Below are 20,000 nucleotides of genomic sequence, written 5' to 3' on the forward strand. Positions count from 1 at the left end.
AGACCAGATTAAAGACACATTATAGTTTCAAAGAAGATAATCCTAATTCAAAGTTCAATTTCACTGTGGCAAAATATTCAGCAGAGGGGCACCTAATTCAGTATGGTCGTTTAGAGGATGTACTAACAGTATGCCCCTTAATTAGTTTTGATCTAGATGATGCAGTCAAGTTTGGAACAACTTTTACCAAAAGTTGTTCTATTTCAGTAAGAGATCTATGGGATAAGTATGATACTGTGTTTTATGATGTGTTTTTACAGTATTATGATGAAGAGGATCACATGATTTATGCAGTCCCAGTTTTGAATAGAAATTATATAGAGAAAGGTGAAAAGTTGAATAAGCAGAGTGAAAAGAAGTGGCAACTCATGCGGAGATTTTTTTTGTTTGATAATCTAAGTGGTAGAGAGAGTCTATCTCCAAATACACCAGACAGAATGGAAAGAGCAAAAGTAGTAAGATACGCACAGAGCATTGAAATAGTTATCAGACTAAGGGAAGGGGAAGGACATGGCCTGATTTTTCCACCACTGATAAAGATGACATATGGAGAAGTTAGTGATGACCAATATGAATTGAACCCAATGGTGGTAACTAGTTTTAGGGTTTTATATACTATGGACTTTTCAAAGATCACTGATGATTTGTCTATCTCTATAGGTGTAATGAGTGCCTTTGCAATGCTGTGGTCAATGATTACAACATGGAGTTGGTCTCGTAGGTCTGGGAAACTTAGTATTGATCTGCCAACCATTTTTCATCTCATTCTCACAACTTGTGGAAATCTTGCTAATGTCTTCTTTGTAGTCATGTTCTTTTCTTGCCTATATTGGACTATATTCTTTAAGCGGCAAGATGTTGTGCACTTATTTTTGTTAACTGAGTATCAAGAGGGGCTCATCAAGCAATATTTAATTGCTGCTTGTTTCTTGAAATTGGCACAAATCGTTCATATCTTATATGTCCAGGTGACACTTGATATGTTCATCATTGACTGGGAGCAACCAAGAGCAAAGAATTCCCTCCCACATCCTCAGTTATCAAATAGTCTTGATGAGGAAGATAAATCAAAATCAGAACAGCCAATCAGTATATGGAGGACATATTTCATTACAAATGAGTGGAATGAGCTTCAAACTCACAGGAAGATAGATGTTGGATATCAGTTATTTTTTACTCTGTTATTCCTGAATGTTATTGGCTTTGAAAATCTCTCTAGTGCAGATCCAAGAAGTAACTTCCAAAAGAGTGATACAGAGTATAACTCACCACAAAGTTATGTATGTAGATTTGCTATTAGTATCACTGTTTTTGTTGTTATAGCTGTTGTACAGTGGTTTTTCAAGACAGTTTTTTATGAGCGTTGTGTGGAGAATAAGATCCAGCAATTTGTTGACTTGTGTTCCATAGCTAATATTAGTATTTTTATACTGCAACATACTGTTTATGGGTATTATATTCATGGTCGTTCTGTACATGGTTATGCTGATGTAGATATGCACTCCTTTTATGAGCAACTAAAGAGGGAGGAAGAAGATCTTTGTGGACACCGGGGCCTTGAGCCATCCAGTGAATGCCAAATATTTGAAGTAGCAATAACACACAAGTTCAGAGAACAGTATGACACAATTTTACGACCTGTGCATGGATTTGTGGGTATGCGAAGACCAAGCAATAGGGGAAGGATGGCATCAGCAGAGATGGAGCAGAGTTTCAGAGCACATGAAACTATGAAAAGATTCTTTGGCATGTTTCTTCAACATGCATTGAAAGACTTGAATTATATTGTTAAAGAAAAATTATTTTTGGAAAGTCTTCTGGATCTTGAGTTTCAAGAGCCAGACGATAGGTGTTTGTTCTTCCGGGACAATAACCATGCCTTTGAAAGTGTCTTATTATCCGGCCATGAGGTATCTTTTGTCTTGTTTGAGATATTACTCTTTACTTTTGTAGACTTATTAGCTGAAAATTTTGTATTGGCTGGTTTTGTAACCTTTGTTGTTTCATACACTATCAGGAAAGTGAGATATACATTTGGACGAAAAAATGTAGTCAGCAAAACTTTAGTAGACCAAAGGTTCTTGATATAATTGTTATTCATGTTATTCATAACAGAAACTAAACTGCATCTTTTAATATGGGGTATAGTTTTTTAATTTGAAAGTCCATCCATCAAATACTACTGTTGTGTCAACAATGAAATGAACCCAAAGTCTCTGGTAAAATGTTGTGTTCACTATAGTATTGTTTTGTGAAATGTCTCTGCAGATACATGGCTCTGCAATTGCTTAGCCACAAAGGAATCAGTTTGTAGACCTTATGACATCACCTGATTTCACCTTTCCTTGAGTTTGCAAGATTTTCTTTTTCTTTTTCTTCTTCTTCTTCTCTCCATTAATGCCATCAATCTCAATCTCAATCTCAACATTAATGCACAGGGCACATAACACGCATATAATGTTGATAATATTTTTGTTATAGACATTATGATTGTTATTGTGTTATTGACATTACTAATAACAATATTAGATACAAGCAAATATTGACATTACTAATAACAATATTAGATACAAGAAAATATTTTCAAGGAAAAGAGTAAACAGGTGAGACAGGTATTACTCATAATTACCTTGTTGGTAACTTGGTACTTGTGGAGCCATTTATGTGTAAAAATAGTTAATAATTTAAACTCAGTGTGCATGGCATAGACATACATGCCATCCCATCTTGGGGTTAAAAGCAGACTATAACATATTATTTAACAATTTTTGTAAAAGATTGAATTTCTTGTTTCTTAATTTGTTTAGTTTTCTTATGTATTTAGTCGTTTGCGTATTGATAACTGTAAACTAAACAAATATAGGGTTATATGAAACTGCCAGTTGAGGCTGTGTGTTGAAGATAAGAAAATTCAAGTCATTTGGAAGCAGCTAGTCAACAGGAACACTGCCTTTTCAGTTTTGTGAGTAATATCTTATACAAAGATTTGAGTTGATGTATGAGCTGTATTAACAGGAAACAGAATTCTATGTGATTGAGCCAAAGAGTATTTTATTGACTGATGTCCTCTGTGTTGGAGCCAAAGAATATTTTACTGACTGATGTTCTATGTGAAATCAAGTTTTTAATTGTGTGTAAAAATTGAATATTATTACCTTTGTATTTGATGTTGTATCATGCTGTTGCATCTCCCTTACCTTATTTTATGTAAATACTATGCATTAATGAGTAAATAGTGGACAGACTCCAATTTTATCATTTTTTTCTGCAGTGGAAATATGAAGTTTATCAACTTTAGTAAGTTGGTTGCAAATGTGGTCTAGAGAACATTTGATGAGAATTATTTTGTGAGATTTAGAGAACCTTTTTAAGAATACATAAACCTACATTTTGCCACAACCTTTAGATGAAAAACAAAGGTTGCAATGGACAAGGACTTGTCTCATGAAATTCCTCCAGAATTTGCATCTATTACTTCAGCAAGTGCCACATATTACAAAGTTGGAAGTTCATTAGATCAACTTCATGATGAAGGTGAGTTAAATTCACAGCATTTATGTTTATTTATTTTAATATGACTGATAAATTCCTTTCATTTTTTATTTTAGTTCAAGTTCACTGGTGAATATTGATCCAAGAGAAAAACTGTCAGTTATATTTTAACAAAATATTTTGCAGAAGTCGTGAAGAAGCACATACTCATTGTAACATCACGGGGACATCTAATTGAACTTCAGGCTGGCAATATAGTGCGTTTTTCAGAACTGTCATGGAAGGATGGAGCCAAAGTAGGTAAAGATTTGTTTTTATTATCTTTAGTGTAATATTTATTGTGTAATGATGTGAAAGACTGTTATTTAAGTAATACGATGAGTTATTTGGTTATATAATTATATTTGGTTATTATTTGGTTATAATTATTTGATTCATAGTGCAAGTACTCTAATGCAAGCAGAAATATTTTGTGAATGAATTGATTTGGTTCAGCTCAAAAGAGGTCATTATGTCTGGTTTGATATTATCACCGTCTCATTATTTTACTAACTGCCCAGAATTGTAGCAAGTCTATATAGTAATATATTGCATCATTATCATATCTATCTTATCTTTCAGATTGTGGTCCATCACCAATTTCAACCATTGCAGTTATATGTTATTGTTCTCCGTAGATGTCAAAAGGCTGTTCTCATATCATACAGTGACCTTAAGGTATATTACTTCCAATACTGAATTGATAATTGGTTGTTGCACTGTTTTATGGAAATCAGAATAAGAGTTACTTTGTTGGAAAAGATGATATAGCATGAGTCAAAAGGAATAGATATTTAAAATATATGTAGGCATAGGAAAACTATGTATGTTCTTTGTTTTTCCTTTTTTATTTCATGTCCTTTTGCATTAATTTTATTTACAGATTATTCATGAATGGGATGATGTGGAGGACATCAGTTCCTCAGACCCAGACAATTCTGGGGTTCCCACATTTTCATTGAAACTCATCTCAGGTAAGTTGTCAATTGGTTTTGTGTTATACATTTTTTACAGTTAAGAAGGTACTATGTTTTAGAAGTGCTGGAACAAAAATTAGAAACAAGTTTTCATGATGCCAACAATAATATGATTTTTTTTTCTTCTTCTTCTTCTTCTTCTTCTTTTTATTTATTTTTTTTTTCTCCACTCTTTCCACATAGGAGAATGGTGTGCAGTGGAAAATGACAAATTATTATCCCTATGTGGCGACAAGGAAAATGAAGAGACTGAAAGGGGTAAAGATGAGGCAGCAGTTGCATTGGCTAATAGACTTAAAGTAAGTTTAACAAAATTATGAGTTATTCTTCTGTTTTGCAGTTTTTTATATCACCTATTCTATTGCTTGCATTTTCTCCATTTCCTATTTTTTCATGTAGCTGCCTTTTCTTCTGTCACCCCCATCTCCTCCTCCCTCCTCCTTTTTCTCCTCCTCCTTCTCCATCTCCTCCTCCAATTTTTACTCTTCTTCCTCATCCATCTCTTTTTCCATGTGTTTCTCCTTACCCTTTTCTTCATAACCATCATATAATGAAATTAATCACTACTTGCTATCTGTAAAAAAAATTAACAAACTGATCACTGTCTCCTTTTTAGGGCGGCATCCGCCACGTGGAAAGACTTAGTTCAGAAAGAAGAATAAAGGAGACCTATATAAGCCAGAAGATACGAGTTCTCCAGTCAAAACTTGAGGGTGCACCAGTATCAGAACTGAAGGTAAGACTACTTAGCAATGGCTTGATAGCATCTTGTCGAGCTGCAATGTTTTAGTTTTAGGAATGTTCTTTTTACCTTCCTAAATAATTATGCTTAGGGAGTATATTTAGTAATTTGTTACATTACTTAATACAATATTTTATTCATTTTTAAATATGTTCCCTTACAGAGCGTGATGAAGACGTTAACAGTAGGAAGCTGCAGTTTTGACACGAGCCTTTCCGAGAGAATCCCTCCACCCAGATCTTGGAAGTCTCCTATGGAAATTATCTCTGTAAGACACAAGATAGTTCATGATAAATGGGTCATTGGTATCAATGTTACCAACAAGGCTGACAGGTATGGCATTAGAAGATTAATGTAGAATATTTGAGCAGATATTCAGATATTGATATATGAGGAGTCATTGTGATATTCTCTAATGATTTTATAATCACTCTCCGCAGGAGTTTGATGTGTAACCCTGAGCTGAGTCTGCATGTTGTAAAAGGGACACAACATCTTTCTTATACTACGAGCATTTGGAAGACAGTACAAAGGAGACAGTCAAATCAGTCAGAAAGTAATAATGACTCCATTGGTCTCAGAGTTGAAATAGAGAAGTTACATCCCCCAATTCTGAGACCTAAGAAGAGGGCCTGCATTCTTGGTAAATATCCCAGTATAGATTTTATTTCTTTTTACACTTTATTAAATTTTGATTAACCCTTTAGATCCGGTTGCTTCATGGCAACCACATGGACCAAAATACGGGTATTAGGCTTATGTAGGTAGCTGCTCTGCCAGGTGCTCACGAACACTCACAGCAAGTCTTCTCCGTCACCCTGGCCTTTGCTCATGATGGAAAATTCACATCACCCAGTCTGCAGCCATTTTTTCCCATGATGGCATGTTCACATCACCCACCCCTTAAGCCAGATTTTTTCATGACGGGATGGTCACATAATCCAGATCAGTGGTTAATATTTACCTTAGTGTGGTAGTAGAAGAAGCAATGTTGGCACAAATGGCACATTAATGCTATAGTTCCTTCATCCTTTTCTTTAATTTTTTTCACAGAAGTAATGTAATTGGATTTATTCTGAAGATATTTTTTCATTAGTTAGCATTTCTTTCTTAGAATAGTATTTCAAACAACATAAGTATGCCTTTGAATGTAGTTGAATGTTCCCCAAGTATGTAAGAAATTAGAACCCAAACATCTAAACAGTATTCCTATTGCAACAAGTACCATATCCGCATAATAGGCAGACCTGTGTTATCCTCATTCACCCACCCTTTCATGATGTCATTGTTAATCATCAGTCCAGTTACTTTGGATGATAATGGGTAAATATTTAGCTACATTAGCAATGATTTAACTGGTTGTTTTTTCAATTTTTTCATATAGGTAAATTTTTATTTTGTAAACCATTGGCCATATTGTTAGCAATGCTAGATTAACCTTTAATATTTTCCAATCTTTGAGAAAACCTTCATCTTTTAATAATATGGTCTGTGTTAACCCATTGGCCATGGATTTCTGTACTGTCCATTCTGTTTTTTTTGTAAATTTTGTAGCACACACATTGCTCCACAAGTGTTCAGCTACAGAAGTCAATTAGTTTGCCATGGTGACCATGCCTGATTTTCCCATTCCATGAATTTGTGGGATTTTTTTTTTTTTTTTTTTTTTTTCATGCTGTTAATATTGATACTGCTTTTATTAATATTATTGACATTAAGATGGATATAATGTTTTTAATATATTAGTAGCAATAGAAATGATAAGATAATAAAAAAAGAATCTTGCCATAAAACAGATGAGATAGGTAGGACTAATAATTGACTCCTTAGTAATGATTATACACTTATGGAGGCATCTCTTAGTAAACACAATTAATTAACTAAAGCTACAGTTGACATGGCATGCAGTTAGGCCTTTTGTTCCCACTGAGTAGCCATTCAATTAGGTTGTAGTCCTAAATCCCTTGCAAATTTAGTAACTTCGTTAGTACACGCTGTGGATATCAGTGGCACCATCAGGCTTGAATCTTTAGTCACCTCAGTTTATATTCACATTTATTTGATTATATACTTTATTTGATATTTAGGAGGGAGGCCTATAGTGCAGGGTATTTAGTTTGTGACGTTAGACATAATCCAAAATTATCAAATATATCTATTCTACTGTAAAAGTATTAACCCACTAACGCCGGTATAATTTGAAGCCGGAAAATAAGTTTCTGGGTGGCTGCAAAATCCGCGCATAGGGCTGGCCCGGACTCTGCCTGCGCGTCAGGGTGTCTTATATGTGGGACACCTGTTGTAAATGGGTATCATTAGTTTTTCAGACAGCATTCAGATATTTTGCTGCTGCTTTTTTTCCTTCCATGTCAGTGTAATATAAGTAAAATATCTGAAAAGGGTAGGGGTGTATTCATGGAACTATAGATCAAATTTCAGAGTTTCACTTATATGATGATGCAGTTTTGACATTATGACCTTTCTATTTTCACAAGAAAGTAAATGAATTGCAATAGATTGTCAGCTTTGGAGATGAGAGGGTAACAACAATCAGAATGAAAAGTAGCACTCTAGTTTTCATATTGTCCTTATAAGTAATCTTAGGTGTACAGATACTGGTATAGTAAGCCATGGATGTTTTTCTTTATTACAGGTATATGCAACATTCCAAGTTTTAGTGAGGGCTCAAGTGTGACTTGTTCAGGGATAATATCATATTCTTGTAAGCCTTTAGCAATGGAGCCTACCCAGCAAGTTGCGCAACCTGAGGAATCATCGCAAGAGTACCAAATATCCTTTGAACCTGTGACAATACATGCACATGAACTTCAGACTCATGTGGTAACCATTGATCCAGAAAATGTCAGAGGAGGTACTTAATTTTGTTTTTGCATGTTTTACTGCTTTGTATTAAATCTAGGAAAAGTAGAGAAAATCAGTATCATGGAAAGAGATAGTATGAATTTGAATGTGTCTATATTCCATTTTTAGTTTATCATTTCTACAAAATAACTTTCTTTTATTTAAATGGAAAAAAAATAATACTCTTGAGGAACAGTACCTTGACATGGAATTAAATTTTTGGGTGCATTTTCTGAATCATTACCAGCCACTTCCTGCACATTTGCAAAGTCATACGTAAGATTTGAAAGAGTAGGCATTAGCAAAAATAATTATTGTAAACAGTGATAATATTGAGATTGATGGTAATGATAATGATAATAATATTTATGACAATAATAATAGTAATAGTAATAACATTGATAATAGTAATACTATCAATAATGAAACTTGCTTTTACACAGGTGTGCCTTATAGCATTGTAGCACTGGTAGGAGGAAGCAGATGTAACAACATTACTATAACCAGTTTTGTTTCACCACTCTGCAATCTAATAACCAAACTTTCAAATAATTACACAATTGTGAAGGTTAGTTTCTAGCTCTTTTTTTTTTCTTTCTTTCTTTTTCTCCCCCCCCCCCCCATAGCATGGTTTACATTTATGTATGTGTTTAGTTAGTAAAACGGCTTCTTAACTTCATAAGAGGCTGTGCCTCTTTTCTTCGGATCAAATTTTCATATCTCTGTAGTCCGTCAAGGTTGTGGCTGTATTAGTAATCCATCCCTAGTAACCAAAAGTTAAGGTAATAGTCAATTATAGCCTCCAGTAGCAATACATATTTACTTGATAGAAAAATCTAGTTTGTATAAAGGTAATGAAAATACTCCCAGGTGGCTAGGTTTTACTTGCTGCATGATTCATTGCCAGTGATTTTCAGATAAACTATTGAAAATTTTGGTTTGAGCAGTATATTTTCCTATTTCCATTTTCTCCTTGTTTCTGTTCATGTTAAAGACAGATATATACTTGAAGAGTAAAAACAAAATATTACTTTTGGTTCTTGTGCTTTTCTAGAAATGCATACATTAGGTTCTTATAGAAATACAGATGTTTATATGTCTTTTTGAAATTTTGTAATACTGAAAAGAAAGATTGTTTTTTTTACATAGAAATTGGACAGATACCATGTGCTCTACCAACAGTAGTAGAGTAGCATTAACTATTGCAGTTGGAATTCCTTAATGTTCAGACAGGGATTGTTTTATTGTTATAAGAAATATGTGTATTAGCTTTAAAAGAAGATGGTTGAATGCATTTTCTTTGGGGCTTACCATTCAGATTTTGTCCAGATTGATAGGAAATCCTTAGTTCATTCTAGAGAATTGTAGTGTGAAGAGCATATTAAACTTTTTGGTGTATATTTTGTGAAAATGGCTCTGGTACAACACAGCATATGCTGATTATATTTTCTTAAAGAATTTAGCCCAATGATGCTGGGTAATCATACTGTCTAATGTCATCTTTTGTGAATTTTGTATGCACAGAGATGGCTCCACAAGTGTAATAACACCACAAAAGCAATTAGTAAACCTACATGTCCTCAGCTGATTTCCCCTTTTCTTGATGCTACAATCTGGATGATGTGACTTAATTATGTCATGAAAAAATTTGGCTTGAGGGGCAGGTGATGTGAACATGCCGTCATGGGAAAATCTGGCTGCAGATGCAAACTTGCTGTTGTGAGCATTTTGGCTGAAGGCTGGGGGTGACAGGAAAAACTTGCCATAAGAGCACAAGCCTCTTGGACGGTAGCTAAACTCATTTGGCTTTTAGAAAGGGGCTTTTGCAGTGTGAAATGTAGTGTCCGTGAGCCATGACCAGAAGAGCACCAGCTCCAGGAAGGATGCCATTTGCAACCTATTTTTATCCTTTTAATTTTACAGAAAAGAGTCTGTTAACATCTACATTAAGCAAATCAAATGACAAATATGGACATTGGAAAATGGCAAAGCTAAAAATGCTTGTTATAAAAAGAGAAAATGAAATTGCAAAGGGGAGGCATAGAGTCTCAACATAATGTAAGCATAATACCCATATTTTGGGCCATGTGATTGCTGTGAAGCAATCAGATCCAATGGGTTAAGTTAAAAAAAAATTAAAACTCTTATCAATGTTATTATTATTTTTGACATTATGATTATTATAATGTTATTAACAGTACTAATAGCAATAAAACACAAGAAAAAAAAAAAAATAAGAAAAAGGAGTAACTGGTGAGCCAAGTATGACCAATAATTGACTTGGTGATTAAGTAAGTACTTGTGAAGCCATCTTTGTGTAAAGACACAATAAATAAATACACAACAGATATAGCATGTAGTCTTGCCATCCTGTCAACATTGGGTTTATTTACTTATTGCAAAAATCAACATTAATATATCATAATGAAAGACGCTGTTAAAAAAAATAGTGCCTTTAACCTCTAAGGTATGTGTACCTGTATTTAGGTTCACGTGGGTGAAAGCACAGAGCAACCTGCACCATATAATTCAAAGGGTACCGAAAAGATTATTGATTTTTCAATTCATGTAATGAAGATTTTGATCCATAGGTTTCTAAAGTACAACCTATTTTTTGTGTAAATGGAATTAGAATAGATAGAAGTGATTAGATTTATATGCATGCAATGTATATAATTTATTTATGTTTGTACATAGGTGGCTTTATGAAACTTGGTTAACCTTATCCTTGATTTTTTGGAATATTTCTATTTTTGATATGTTATTGCTATTAGTATTGTTAATAATGTAATGATTATCATAATGCCAATAATGATGATAATAGTATAAGAACAATATTGAGAGCATTAGAAAAAAATGCGAAAATTCAAGGTATAGGAGAATCAAGTAAGATCAGTTAGGCTTATTAATTGGCCTCCATCTGAAGCCATATATGTAATAACAAATGTCACAAACTAAAGTACTGTGGATGGTGCGATCTCCTGACATCAATAGCTTAAGGGGTAGAATAAATAATATTGCAATTTACAAAAAATAAGTTATAGATGATAATCATAATCATAAACAAATATAAGAGTACCAAGCCCCCCCCCCCCCCATATGGATTGCCAAATTTCAAAATTTGGTTGTAGGCACTTTAAAAGATAAATTTTACACACGAGAAAATAAATATTTCATTGTCATGCCTCAAATACAATGAGTGTCGGTAGAGTACAGAATTGGAAAAAGTTATCACAGTTACCCATCTCATATAAAAGAATATGGGGAGAGATTACTATAAATATTTATATGAAATGCATGAAATCATATATTTGTCATAAAAAATTGTGTGTATAAGTATTTAGATGCATATAAAATAAAAGAACAGGATTTAGTAAGATGTTAACTCTGGCAATTTCTAATTTACACTTACTATGTTCCATTCATCACAAGAAGAAAGAGATAGGAGTAGTCTACATGACCATGATTGACTTAGAAAGAGTTTCTATAGGGTGAGTGGGGTATGAGGGTGATATTGGTTTAACTGAAGGAAACTAGCCAAACAGTACTAAATATATTAGTAGGCAAAAATATAGTTCATTCATATTAAAAGTCATTAGTTTTTGACAAACCTTCCTTAGGCATGGCAAAGAGAACTTATCACTATTCCTTACTTTCATTTCAGATTGGAGGTGTCACTGGTATGTACTGCTTCTACCCTGCAGAATGTCATCCTTTAAGACTTGCTGTTTTCTCATACCTGCCTCTGGATGCACACAAAGTGGACATCAGACTCTACACCAAGTGAGACATCATGTTAAATTCAAAAATGGTTTATCTACCACTTATTTTATGTATATCATGTAGTTTATTCTGGGTACTCATTTTTTTACAAATGAGACAATACTTACACTGGTATAAAACATTAAGATACATATAGCTAATGTATTGTATTGATGCAAGATTGTATTTTTCATTCACAGAGATGATAACCAGGCATTGCTAGTAGTTCATTCAATGCTAGCTGTGCTCCCCTTAGATGTAAACATACAGCCTCCAGAAGTCAACATGAAAGACAACAATTCCCAGACAGAGAAGATTCGTCACCAGTTGTTGGCCAAAATGAAGGAAGTCACATCTTCAGTGATTGAGAACTATGAAACTCATGCAAAAACCCATAAAAGGAAAAAAGAGGATGAAGATCCTATGATCATAGGAAATACAAAGCTAAAGAATAGCCCCAAGGGAAAAGTTAAAGGGATAGAAGAAACTCTAAAGGATGGTCAGTCTAATAGCAAAAAATATTTAGAAGATAGGGAAGCCATTTTAGCAGGAAAGGGAGATGTAACTTTTGATGCAGAAATTTATGGATTATGGAGAAAAAGATTGTATGACTTACAGTGTGAAATGGATAATTTGTATGTGAATTATCTAGAATAAAAGTGAAATAGTATTTTTGAGAAGTATTTTCATTGATAGAACAGTAGATTTTAATGAACCTATTGATTGGATATTTTCTTGATATTCTTATATATTATTTTGAAGTGTAAAATGACAGTGTTCCTATGAAACCTTATTATTTTCATTGTTTTCATTTTGTAATTAAGTAATAAGTACACCACCCACCCACCTCCTTCCCAGCTTCAGTTAATGCCCATTTTCAAGTTACACTAAAGTAAGGCAAACTTTGGTCTTTGATATTTCAAGAACCTATTGTTTTACACAGGAAACTGTACATGATGCTGTCACATATCAAATACATGCTGAATCGTGGGGCGCCAAAGGTGAAAAATTATGCCAGTTACTCCAGACTGAAACTGAGAAGTTTCGTAAAAACTAGCAAGGAATAAAGCAGAAAAAAATATTCATGTATATCATACAAATAAATAAAATATGTAATCAAATATATAAGTGGAGTAAAAAAGAAAGGCAATAAGAGTCAAGTAGGTGGTTGTACAATACATAGTTTTGTAGAGGGGAAATGGGACTTAAAACAGGATAGAGGGCTCACATAGACAGAGTATCCTATGCACAACTAGAATTATTTCACACATTATTCCATATATACCAAAAAGGAGGCAAGAATCACGTCTAACTGAGCTCTGGAAGAGGAGGGCTTGTAAAGGGAATAGGAGTATAAAGACAACATCAATGGGAATGCGTGAGAGAAACTTGCAAGAAAATACCAACTTTTTCAATTGACACTACATATAGCTAATTCACAGTGGAAAAGAGGTAGGAATAAAGCCCAGCTGGTTTTCACAGTAAATATAAGATAACCATGATTGCAGAAAATATTAAGTTGAAAATGCAATTTCATAAATTTGTGACTAATAGAAGTTCAGGGGCTCAGATCATTTTAATTTCCTAATTGATACTGCTGCTGCTGCTAAGAAGGATAACTAATAGTACCAGTACCATCATAAAAAAAAAAAAAAAACACTGCCATGTTGATGCAATGACAGAAAACCTGCTATACAAAGTAAAAGATAATAGGAAGATTGCCATTCTCCTGTAATTATTCTGTAATAATTATTTTTGTTTTCAAATATTTTTCTACTGTTATTTGTCTTTATCACGACTGTATGCATTATTGTTCTCTCATTGTTATCATCATCATCAGTATTCACTGAAGTTTTTATTGCCATTATTATTATCATGGTTATTACTACCCTCATCATTACTATTATTATTAATAATAGTACTAGTAGTATCAATAGTATAGTGGTTGTATTCATTAGTGTAACGGTATAGTAGTAGTAGTAGTAGTAGTTGTTTTAGTTGTTGCTTTTACAGTACTGTCATTCTATTATGATTGTTTTATTCTTTCTCTTTTTTTTTCTTTTTTTTTTCTTTTTTTTTAACCTATTGAATCCAGCTGACATGAGCAATACAGGAGAAAATTGGGCTGAGGGCAGATGCCAGGAATATTCCATCATGAAAAATTCAGCTGGAGGCCAATTTTGGACTCAGAGAGCATTTAGGAATGGGCTCCTGCATTATTTCCATTATGAAATGTACCATCCGTGAGCAATGGTTGGAAGAGTGCAAGTCTGAGGGAGCCTTGACTGCCAACACAGGGTGTTGCAGAAAACTGAATAATCCAAAAATATATAACTACACAAATAACAAAATGTTATTGCACAGAGTTGTAGACTACCTAGTGATTTGAAATGTAGTCTGTGGAAAGAAAACAGTCTATTACCATCTTGATACAGCATATCAAATGACAATATGCAGACCTTGGAAAACGGCGAAAAAAAGTTAAGAGACAAAACCATTGCAAAGGGGAGGGAAGGAGTTTTGACAACACATAAATATTTGTGTAAGCAGTAAATGCAAGAGAGGGGCAATTCAAAGTAAGCCTACTGCCTATATTTTGGGCTACATGCAGAACTGGAGGTACCTGGATCCAATAGGTTATTATCATAATTATGTTATACATAAGCCTCTGGGCTAGTACAGTGGTAACATGGCCTCTCATTCGAGGGATTAATGGTTGCCTGGAGGTTACTGCTGTGTCTGAGCACCATGGTGGGGAAAGATTAGGCTCCATTGAGTCAGAACCAGCAAACACACAATGATCAAGCCAGATTTGTCAATACAGGCCTGACTCCCTTCATAGGCATAGCCCAAGCACAACATATTGGACTTATCCTTACTCATTATATATAATTATTGATTTGATTATGTGCAAAATGTGTATCCATTTTCTCTTATCTTTTTATTTATTTTTTTTTCCTTATCTGATTTTAATTCCTACTTGAGTGCTTAAGGATATTTTGTAAGGATACCAACAAACTCATTAAAACAAGTTTTACCAGATTTTATTTTGTATACATATTGATATATTTCAATGCTAACATAAGATCAAATATCCTACAAAAAATACACAAAAGAAATTAACATACTTTAATTCTTTAGTAATTTATGACCTTTCAGCTTTACTGTTTCATTAAGAATCTGATTTTTCTTCTTTCAGGTTATTATCATTATTATTTATGTAATACATAAGCCTCTGGGCTAGTACAGTGGTGTTGGCCTCTCATCAGAGGGACTGCTGGTTCATGCCCCACTCAGGCACAAGAAATTGCAGTTGTCGCCCGGAGGTTACAGCTGAGGCTGGGCACCATGGTGGGGAAGGATTACGCTCCATCGAGTCAGAACTAGCTAACACACATTGATCATGTCGGCATAAGTCGACATAGGCCTGGCTCCCTTCATAGGCATAGCCCATGCAAGGCTCAGCTTCGCATATTGGATTTATCCTTACTTGTTATATACAATTATCAACTTGATGTTCAAAATGTATATCCGTTTTCTTCCTACTTGGGCACTTAAAGATATTTTGCAAGGATACCAAGAAACTCATTAAAACAAATTTTTTATGTAAAGTTTTATTTTATATACATTTCAATGCTGACATAAGATCAAATTTCCTACAAAAAATAGACAACAGAAGTGAACATAGTTTAATTCTTTAGTAATTTATGACCTTTTGGCTTTAACTTTTCATTAAGAATCTGATTTTTCTTCTCCTTTTCTTCATGCAAAAGTCTCTGATGCCGTTCAATTGCAAAATTTGTTTCCTTCATCAACTGTAAAACCTTTTCCTGAAATCAGAAAACAATACAAATTAAAGGGGGGAAGACAGACAGAGAGAGGGGGAGACAAGAGGAAGGGAGAGGGGGGAGACAGAGGAAGGGCAGGAGGGAGAGAGGGGAGAGACAGAGGAAGGGAGGGAGGGAGAGAGGCGGAGACAGAGGAAGGGCGGGAGGGAGAGAGGGGGGAGACAGAGGAAGGGAGGGAGGGAGAGAAGGTGAGACAGATGAAGGGAGGGAGGGAGGGAGAGAGAGAGACAGAGAGAAAGACAGACAGACAGGGAATGGGAGAGAAGTACAGTAGGTGGGAGGGGGGAGGAAAGAGAGATACAGATGCCAAAAGACTGAGGTACAATGGTTGGGAAGGGAGAGAGAGGAGGAGATATTATAATGTAAACAATAACAGTAACAGTAGCAACATTAACAGTATTTGTAAATACATTTTCCCTAAAAATCAAAGACAAGGGAAATGAGGTGAGGTCACCTAGGCCCACTAATTGACTTTTTAGTGGTTGATCACTTATGGAGGCATCTGTGCATGAATACACAATATTTTATAACTAACCGAAACTTCCTTCTGCTGCTTGGCTCTCCTTCTCTGCCCACTGCGAAGGGGAGTTGGTCGCCCATCAAGAAATGTGTAGTCTGGCCCATCCACTAGCGGCCCCCATGCTCCCATAGATGTATCAAACCTAGAATGTATAAAAATTAATGAATTATTAAATAATAAGTTCAAAGTATTATTCTGAGAGTATTTCATTCATACATTTCATAAAAAATCAAGATCTTCATTTTCTATCTTTACAAACAAAACCAGCCTACACTACACTCCAATAAAGAGATGTTTTCATTAAGAGATAACTATCCTTCCATTTCTATCCTGATTTACAATTTTAATAAATCAGTGTACATAAATAGACATACGATATTTGACCTGGAATGACAAAGAAATTATTTGGTTTACTTCCAGATAGCCCTTTCTTTGCTCTGCTAAATCTTCATTCAAATACAAATATATGAAGTGAATATCATTCTTGCCTAATATACCCTGGAGCCAAATGGGGCTTGAAATTGTAAGAGATCTCCTTTACCCTGGTTATGAGTATTTATAGATGAATGTGTGTGCGTGCAAAACAAATATTACATACTTTTTTTGGAATTTCCCATCTACTATTGGTGTGGTAGATATACATCTTGCACTGAGACTGCTAACTCTTCCTGAAAGAAAGAAAGAAAGACAATTCAATGAATAGGAAATTTTGGTAAATTTAAATTAAACTGTATACTGTTAATTGTGAAAGTTTACCTCTATTAGTAATCACTCAGCTAGGTTACTTTGGTTAACTTCAGTTGACATGGTGAAATAGGTGGCTCCTGTTACGGAAAACTTTTTTTTCTGAGAAACTTTAATTTTTCATTATCATAAAGAGGAGTTATGGTGGGCACTACATGTTGATTCACATTCAATATCAATCATAAATTTTTAAATTGATATCCAACTATGCTAAAAAAAAAAAAAAATTGTGAATCATATCGAAAATCACACTACAATGTCCAGTATAATGCCTGAAGCTTTTATTTTCACCTGAAATCATTCACTGATTTTTTTTTTTTTTTTTTTTTTCCATTACTAACTCTAAGCATTTTCTTTCAGATACCATAAATATAACAGCTCTCAAGTGTATTTGTTACCAAGAGCAACACTCCCTCCAGAGGCAAAGTCCCAAAACCAGGTTATCATGCAAACCCAAAAACCCAAACCTAACCTTTCCTAACTTATATTTATTCCCAGGCAGGGAAAGCCCCCCCCCCCCCCCATACCTCCCCTTTATCACTTTGAGCCAACTTACAGAAAATGTGACATTAAAAACCGGCTGTGTGGGGTGTTGTGAACTTAGTCTCTGAGCAGTGATATGCAGTAAATATGAGGCTGCAGCAGTTGTACCCATGTTGTTTAGGGCTGTATTTCTTATTCGCAGTGGTTATATACACAGATCTCCGAGTTCAGTAATCCAAAAATACAGAATCGGTATACATATATGACAGAAATAGGTGAGCCAAACCAGCCAATCAAAATGCATTAGGTATTTTAAATTCCAAACATTGAAAATCAAGATGGCGGTAGCCCCAACACCTCCTGCACCTGGTTTGGAGGTAAATGCAGAATTTACATCTTTTGACAAATTCAGTGTCAAATTAAAGAAGTTTGAGGAAGATAGTAAATGTCGATTTAAGAAACAAGATGCAAGGACAGTGCAAAAGGCGAACAGCTTACTGAAGACGGGCCCCAGTGGCTAACAGCCAACTCTGTACACCGAGGCGCTGATGTACGCATATACTAGGAATCGGTACACGGATCTCCGTGGACGTAGGTGAGGTGAGCTGAGATCAGATCGGGTCGGGTCAGGTCAGGTCAGGTCAGGGTTAGGTTAGGTCATTTTCAGTACACGCGGATCTCCATGCATGGAGGTCTCCATGCTCCACATGTTAGGAATCGGTATACAGATTTCCATGGACATAGGAATCATTTTCGGATTTAGGTACGCTGATCCGTGTACGGAAGAATCATGTTTGGGTTTAGGTACACGGAAATCTGTGTACAGATGGTAAAAAAACAGCCTTCCGTACATAGATCTGTGTATATAACCACATCCTTTCTTATTTTCTATCTCTCTGTACTGCTGTCAGTAACATGAACCCACTCGTTTCAAAATGGCCTCAATACTGTGATATTTAATACACCCTTCAACATCTTCCCTCTATGAACATTAAAATAAATCAGAAATCCAGTTTTCGTCCAATTTATTAGGTACTGCTGGTTACATTTTTAACACAGGCACTTACAACTTTGAGGGTTGGTTGAAACTGTGTTACTTTTAATAAAAATAATTATTATGGTAATTTTCTATATTACGTCCGCATGACCGATATCGACGATTTTGGTATCGTTGGATTCCTCTCACTCTCCACATTGCAAATATATAGTTATTATTGCGCGCTAACCCCCCGTTAGCGACAAACTTGGTCCCGATAGCAGGGGAGGGCATGAAAGGTTCCAGGGAAAATGCGGGTTAAATAGCACTAATAATATAACGCACAGTGAAAATAACCATGGTTATTCACATAACTTTCCATAATAACCATGGTTATTCACATAACTTTCCATTGCAGGGGGCTGCGCCCCCCCCTGGGGGGGCCGCCTCCCAACCCCCGCTGAGGAAACAAAACCTCCACCACGTATTCACGGCAGGCTAGAGCGTTACACAATCATCGTCGATGTCTGAGCAGAGGGGGTATTACCTTGTAAGATTCTCACTGAATCAGCATATTAACCTTATTATAATCAGCATTGTATATAGAGACGATTGTAGTATAATCAGGATAAACACGGTGGCCCGCCTTCGTCGGCGGGGTTTTGCGCCTTTTTCGATGTTACACCGATGGCCTCAAAGTCGAGTTTCCCTTCCTCTGGAATAACGACATTCGTATTCCTAACCGAAATAACCGTCGCGTTCAGAAGTCAGTCATAGTCGCCGCGATGGCCGAGTGTGGAGGGTGCTCGTACTCCGAGACGGATTTTCTGCGCGAGATTGCCATTAGCCAAGAAAAAAATGCTAGATATGTGCTTCCGCCACGGCCTCCTTCGTCGTGAGAAAGATTGCGGCAGGTGCGGGCAGCCAGCACCTGAATGTGAGGTTGCATCACTTCCTGTGTGCTGCAGCGTCGCTGTATCCTCCGGCCTAGGACCTCCTGCCGGACGCACCCTGCTTCCTTCACATTTTGCGGCAAAGGAGCACCCTCCCTAGTAATTAGCGGCAGTAATAAATCAGGTTAGTACCTTAAAAATCCTAGGTTATTGTAGGTTATCGGCTCCGCATCTAGTTCGTGTGCGCTCTATCCTGCCGTGAATACGTGGTGGAGGTTTTGTTTCCTTGGCGGGGGTTGGGGGGCGGCAGCCCCCCCCAGGGGGGGTCGCAGGGGGCACAGCCCCCTGCAATGGAAAGTCATGTGAATAACTATGGTTATTTTCACTGTGAGGTTAAATTTTTAGGGTAATTTTCTATATTACGTCCAGCGCTCCGACATCGTCGCCCCCGCAATCGGGACCAAGTTTGTCGCTAACGGGGGGTTAGCGCGCAATAAAACCTATCTATTTGCATTGTATAGAGTGAGAGGAATCCAACGATACCAAAATCGTTGATATCGGTCATGCGGACGTAATATAGAAAATTACCATTATTATATAATTCACTTGCACATTCTGTGTAGCTACAAATGGTTAAATCATATCAGGTTTACTTTCAGATA

The 20,000-nt window shown here is 35.7% G+C and overlaps 3 protein-coding genes across 5 annotated transcripts in view; 2 read left to right on the plus strand and 1 right to left on the minus strand.

Moving 5' to 3' along the window:
* LOC113809125 (meckelin) overlaps positions 1-2,238 on the plus strand; it is a 3,076-nt gene extending 838 nt beyond the window's left edge. The window contains exon 1 of the mRNA XM_027360617.2: positions 1-2,238. This exon is cut by the window's left edge and continues 838 nt beyond it. Coding sequence (XP_027216418.2) covers positions 1-2,090 — 2,090 coding nt within the window. The 3' untranslated portion in view covers positions 2,091-2,238.
* LOC113809134 (uncharacterized) overlaps positions 1-12,544 on the plus strand; it is a 13,501-nt gene extending 957 nt beyond the window's left edge. Inside the window, exons 2-13 of one of the 3 annotated variants that reach the window (XM_027360628.2) lie at positions 3,272-3,534; positions 3,679-3,788; positions 4,114-4,209; positions 4,415-4,505; positions 4,692-4,807; positions 5,125-5,244; positions 5,414-5,583; positions 5,691-5,893; positions 7,904-8,122; positions 8,556-8,680; positions 11,777-11,895; positions 12,075-12,544. In XM_027360628.2, coding sequence (XP_027216429.1) covers positions 3,426-3,534; positions 3,679-3,788; positions 4,114-4,209; positions 4,415-4,505; positions 4,692-4,807; positions 5,125-5,244; positions 5,414-5,583; positions 5,691-5,893; positions 7,904-8,122; positions 8,556-8,680; positions 11,777-11,895; positions 12,075-12,531 — 1,935 coding nt within the window. In that variant the 5' untranslated portion in view covers positions 3,272-3,425 and the 3' untranslated portion in view covers positions 12,532-12,544. Of the gene's footprint in view, positions 1-2,731; positions 3,535-3,678; positions 3,789-4,113; positions 4,210-4,414; positions 4,506-4,691; positions 4,808-5,124; positions 5,245-5,413; positions 5,584-5,690; positions 5,894-7,903; positions 8,123-8,555; positions 8,681-11,776; positions 11,896-12,074 lie in introns of those variants that run through there. The other 2 variants (XM_070122863.1, XM_070122862.1) reach the window with 2 other exon arrangements.
* A 2,358-nt stretch (positions 12,545-14,902) lies between these two features.
* Positions 14,903-20,000, minus strand: part of mRpL52 (mitochondrial ribosomal protein L52) — a 5,608-nt gene continuing 510 nt past the window's right edge. The window contains exons 2-4 of the mRNA XM_027360627.2: positions 16,841-16,910; positions 16,258-16,384; positions 14,903-15,704 (exon numbers count right to left, since the gene is read on the minus strand). Of these exons, the coding sequence (XP_027216428.2) occupies positions 15,564-15,704; positions 16,258-16,384; positions 16,841-16,910 (338 nt within the window). The 3' untranslated portion in view covers positions 14,903-15,563. The remainder of the gene's footprint in view (positions 15,705-16,257; positions 16,385-16,840; positions 16,911-20,000) is intronic.

The sequence above is a fragment of the Penaeus vannamei genome, chromosome 6 (genome assembly GCF_042767895.1).
Source record: "Penaeus vannamei isolate JL-2024 chromosome 6, ASM4276789v1, whole genome shotgun sequence".
Classification (NCBI taxonomy): Eukaryota; Metazoa; Arthropoda; class Malacostraca; order Decapoda; family Penaeidae; genus Penaeus; species Penaeus vannamei.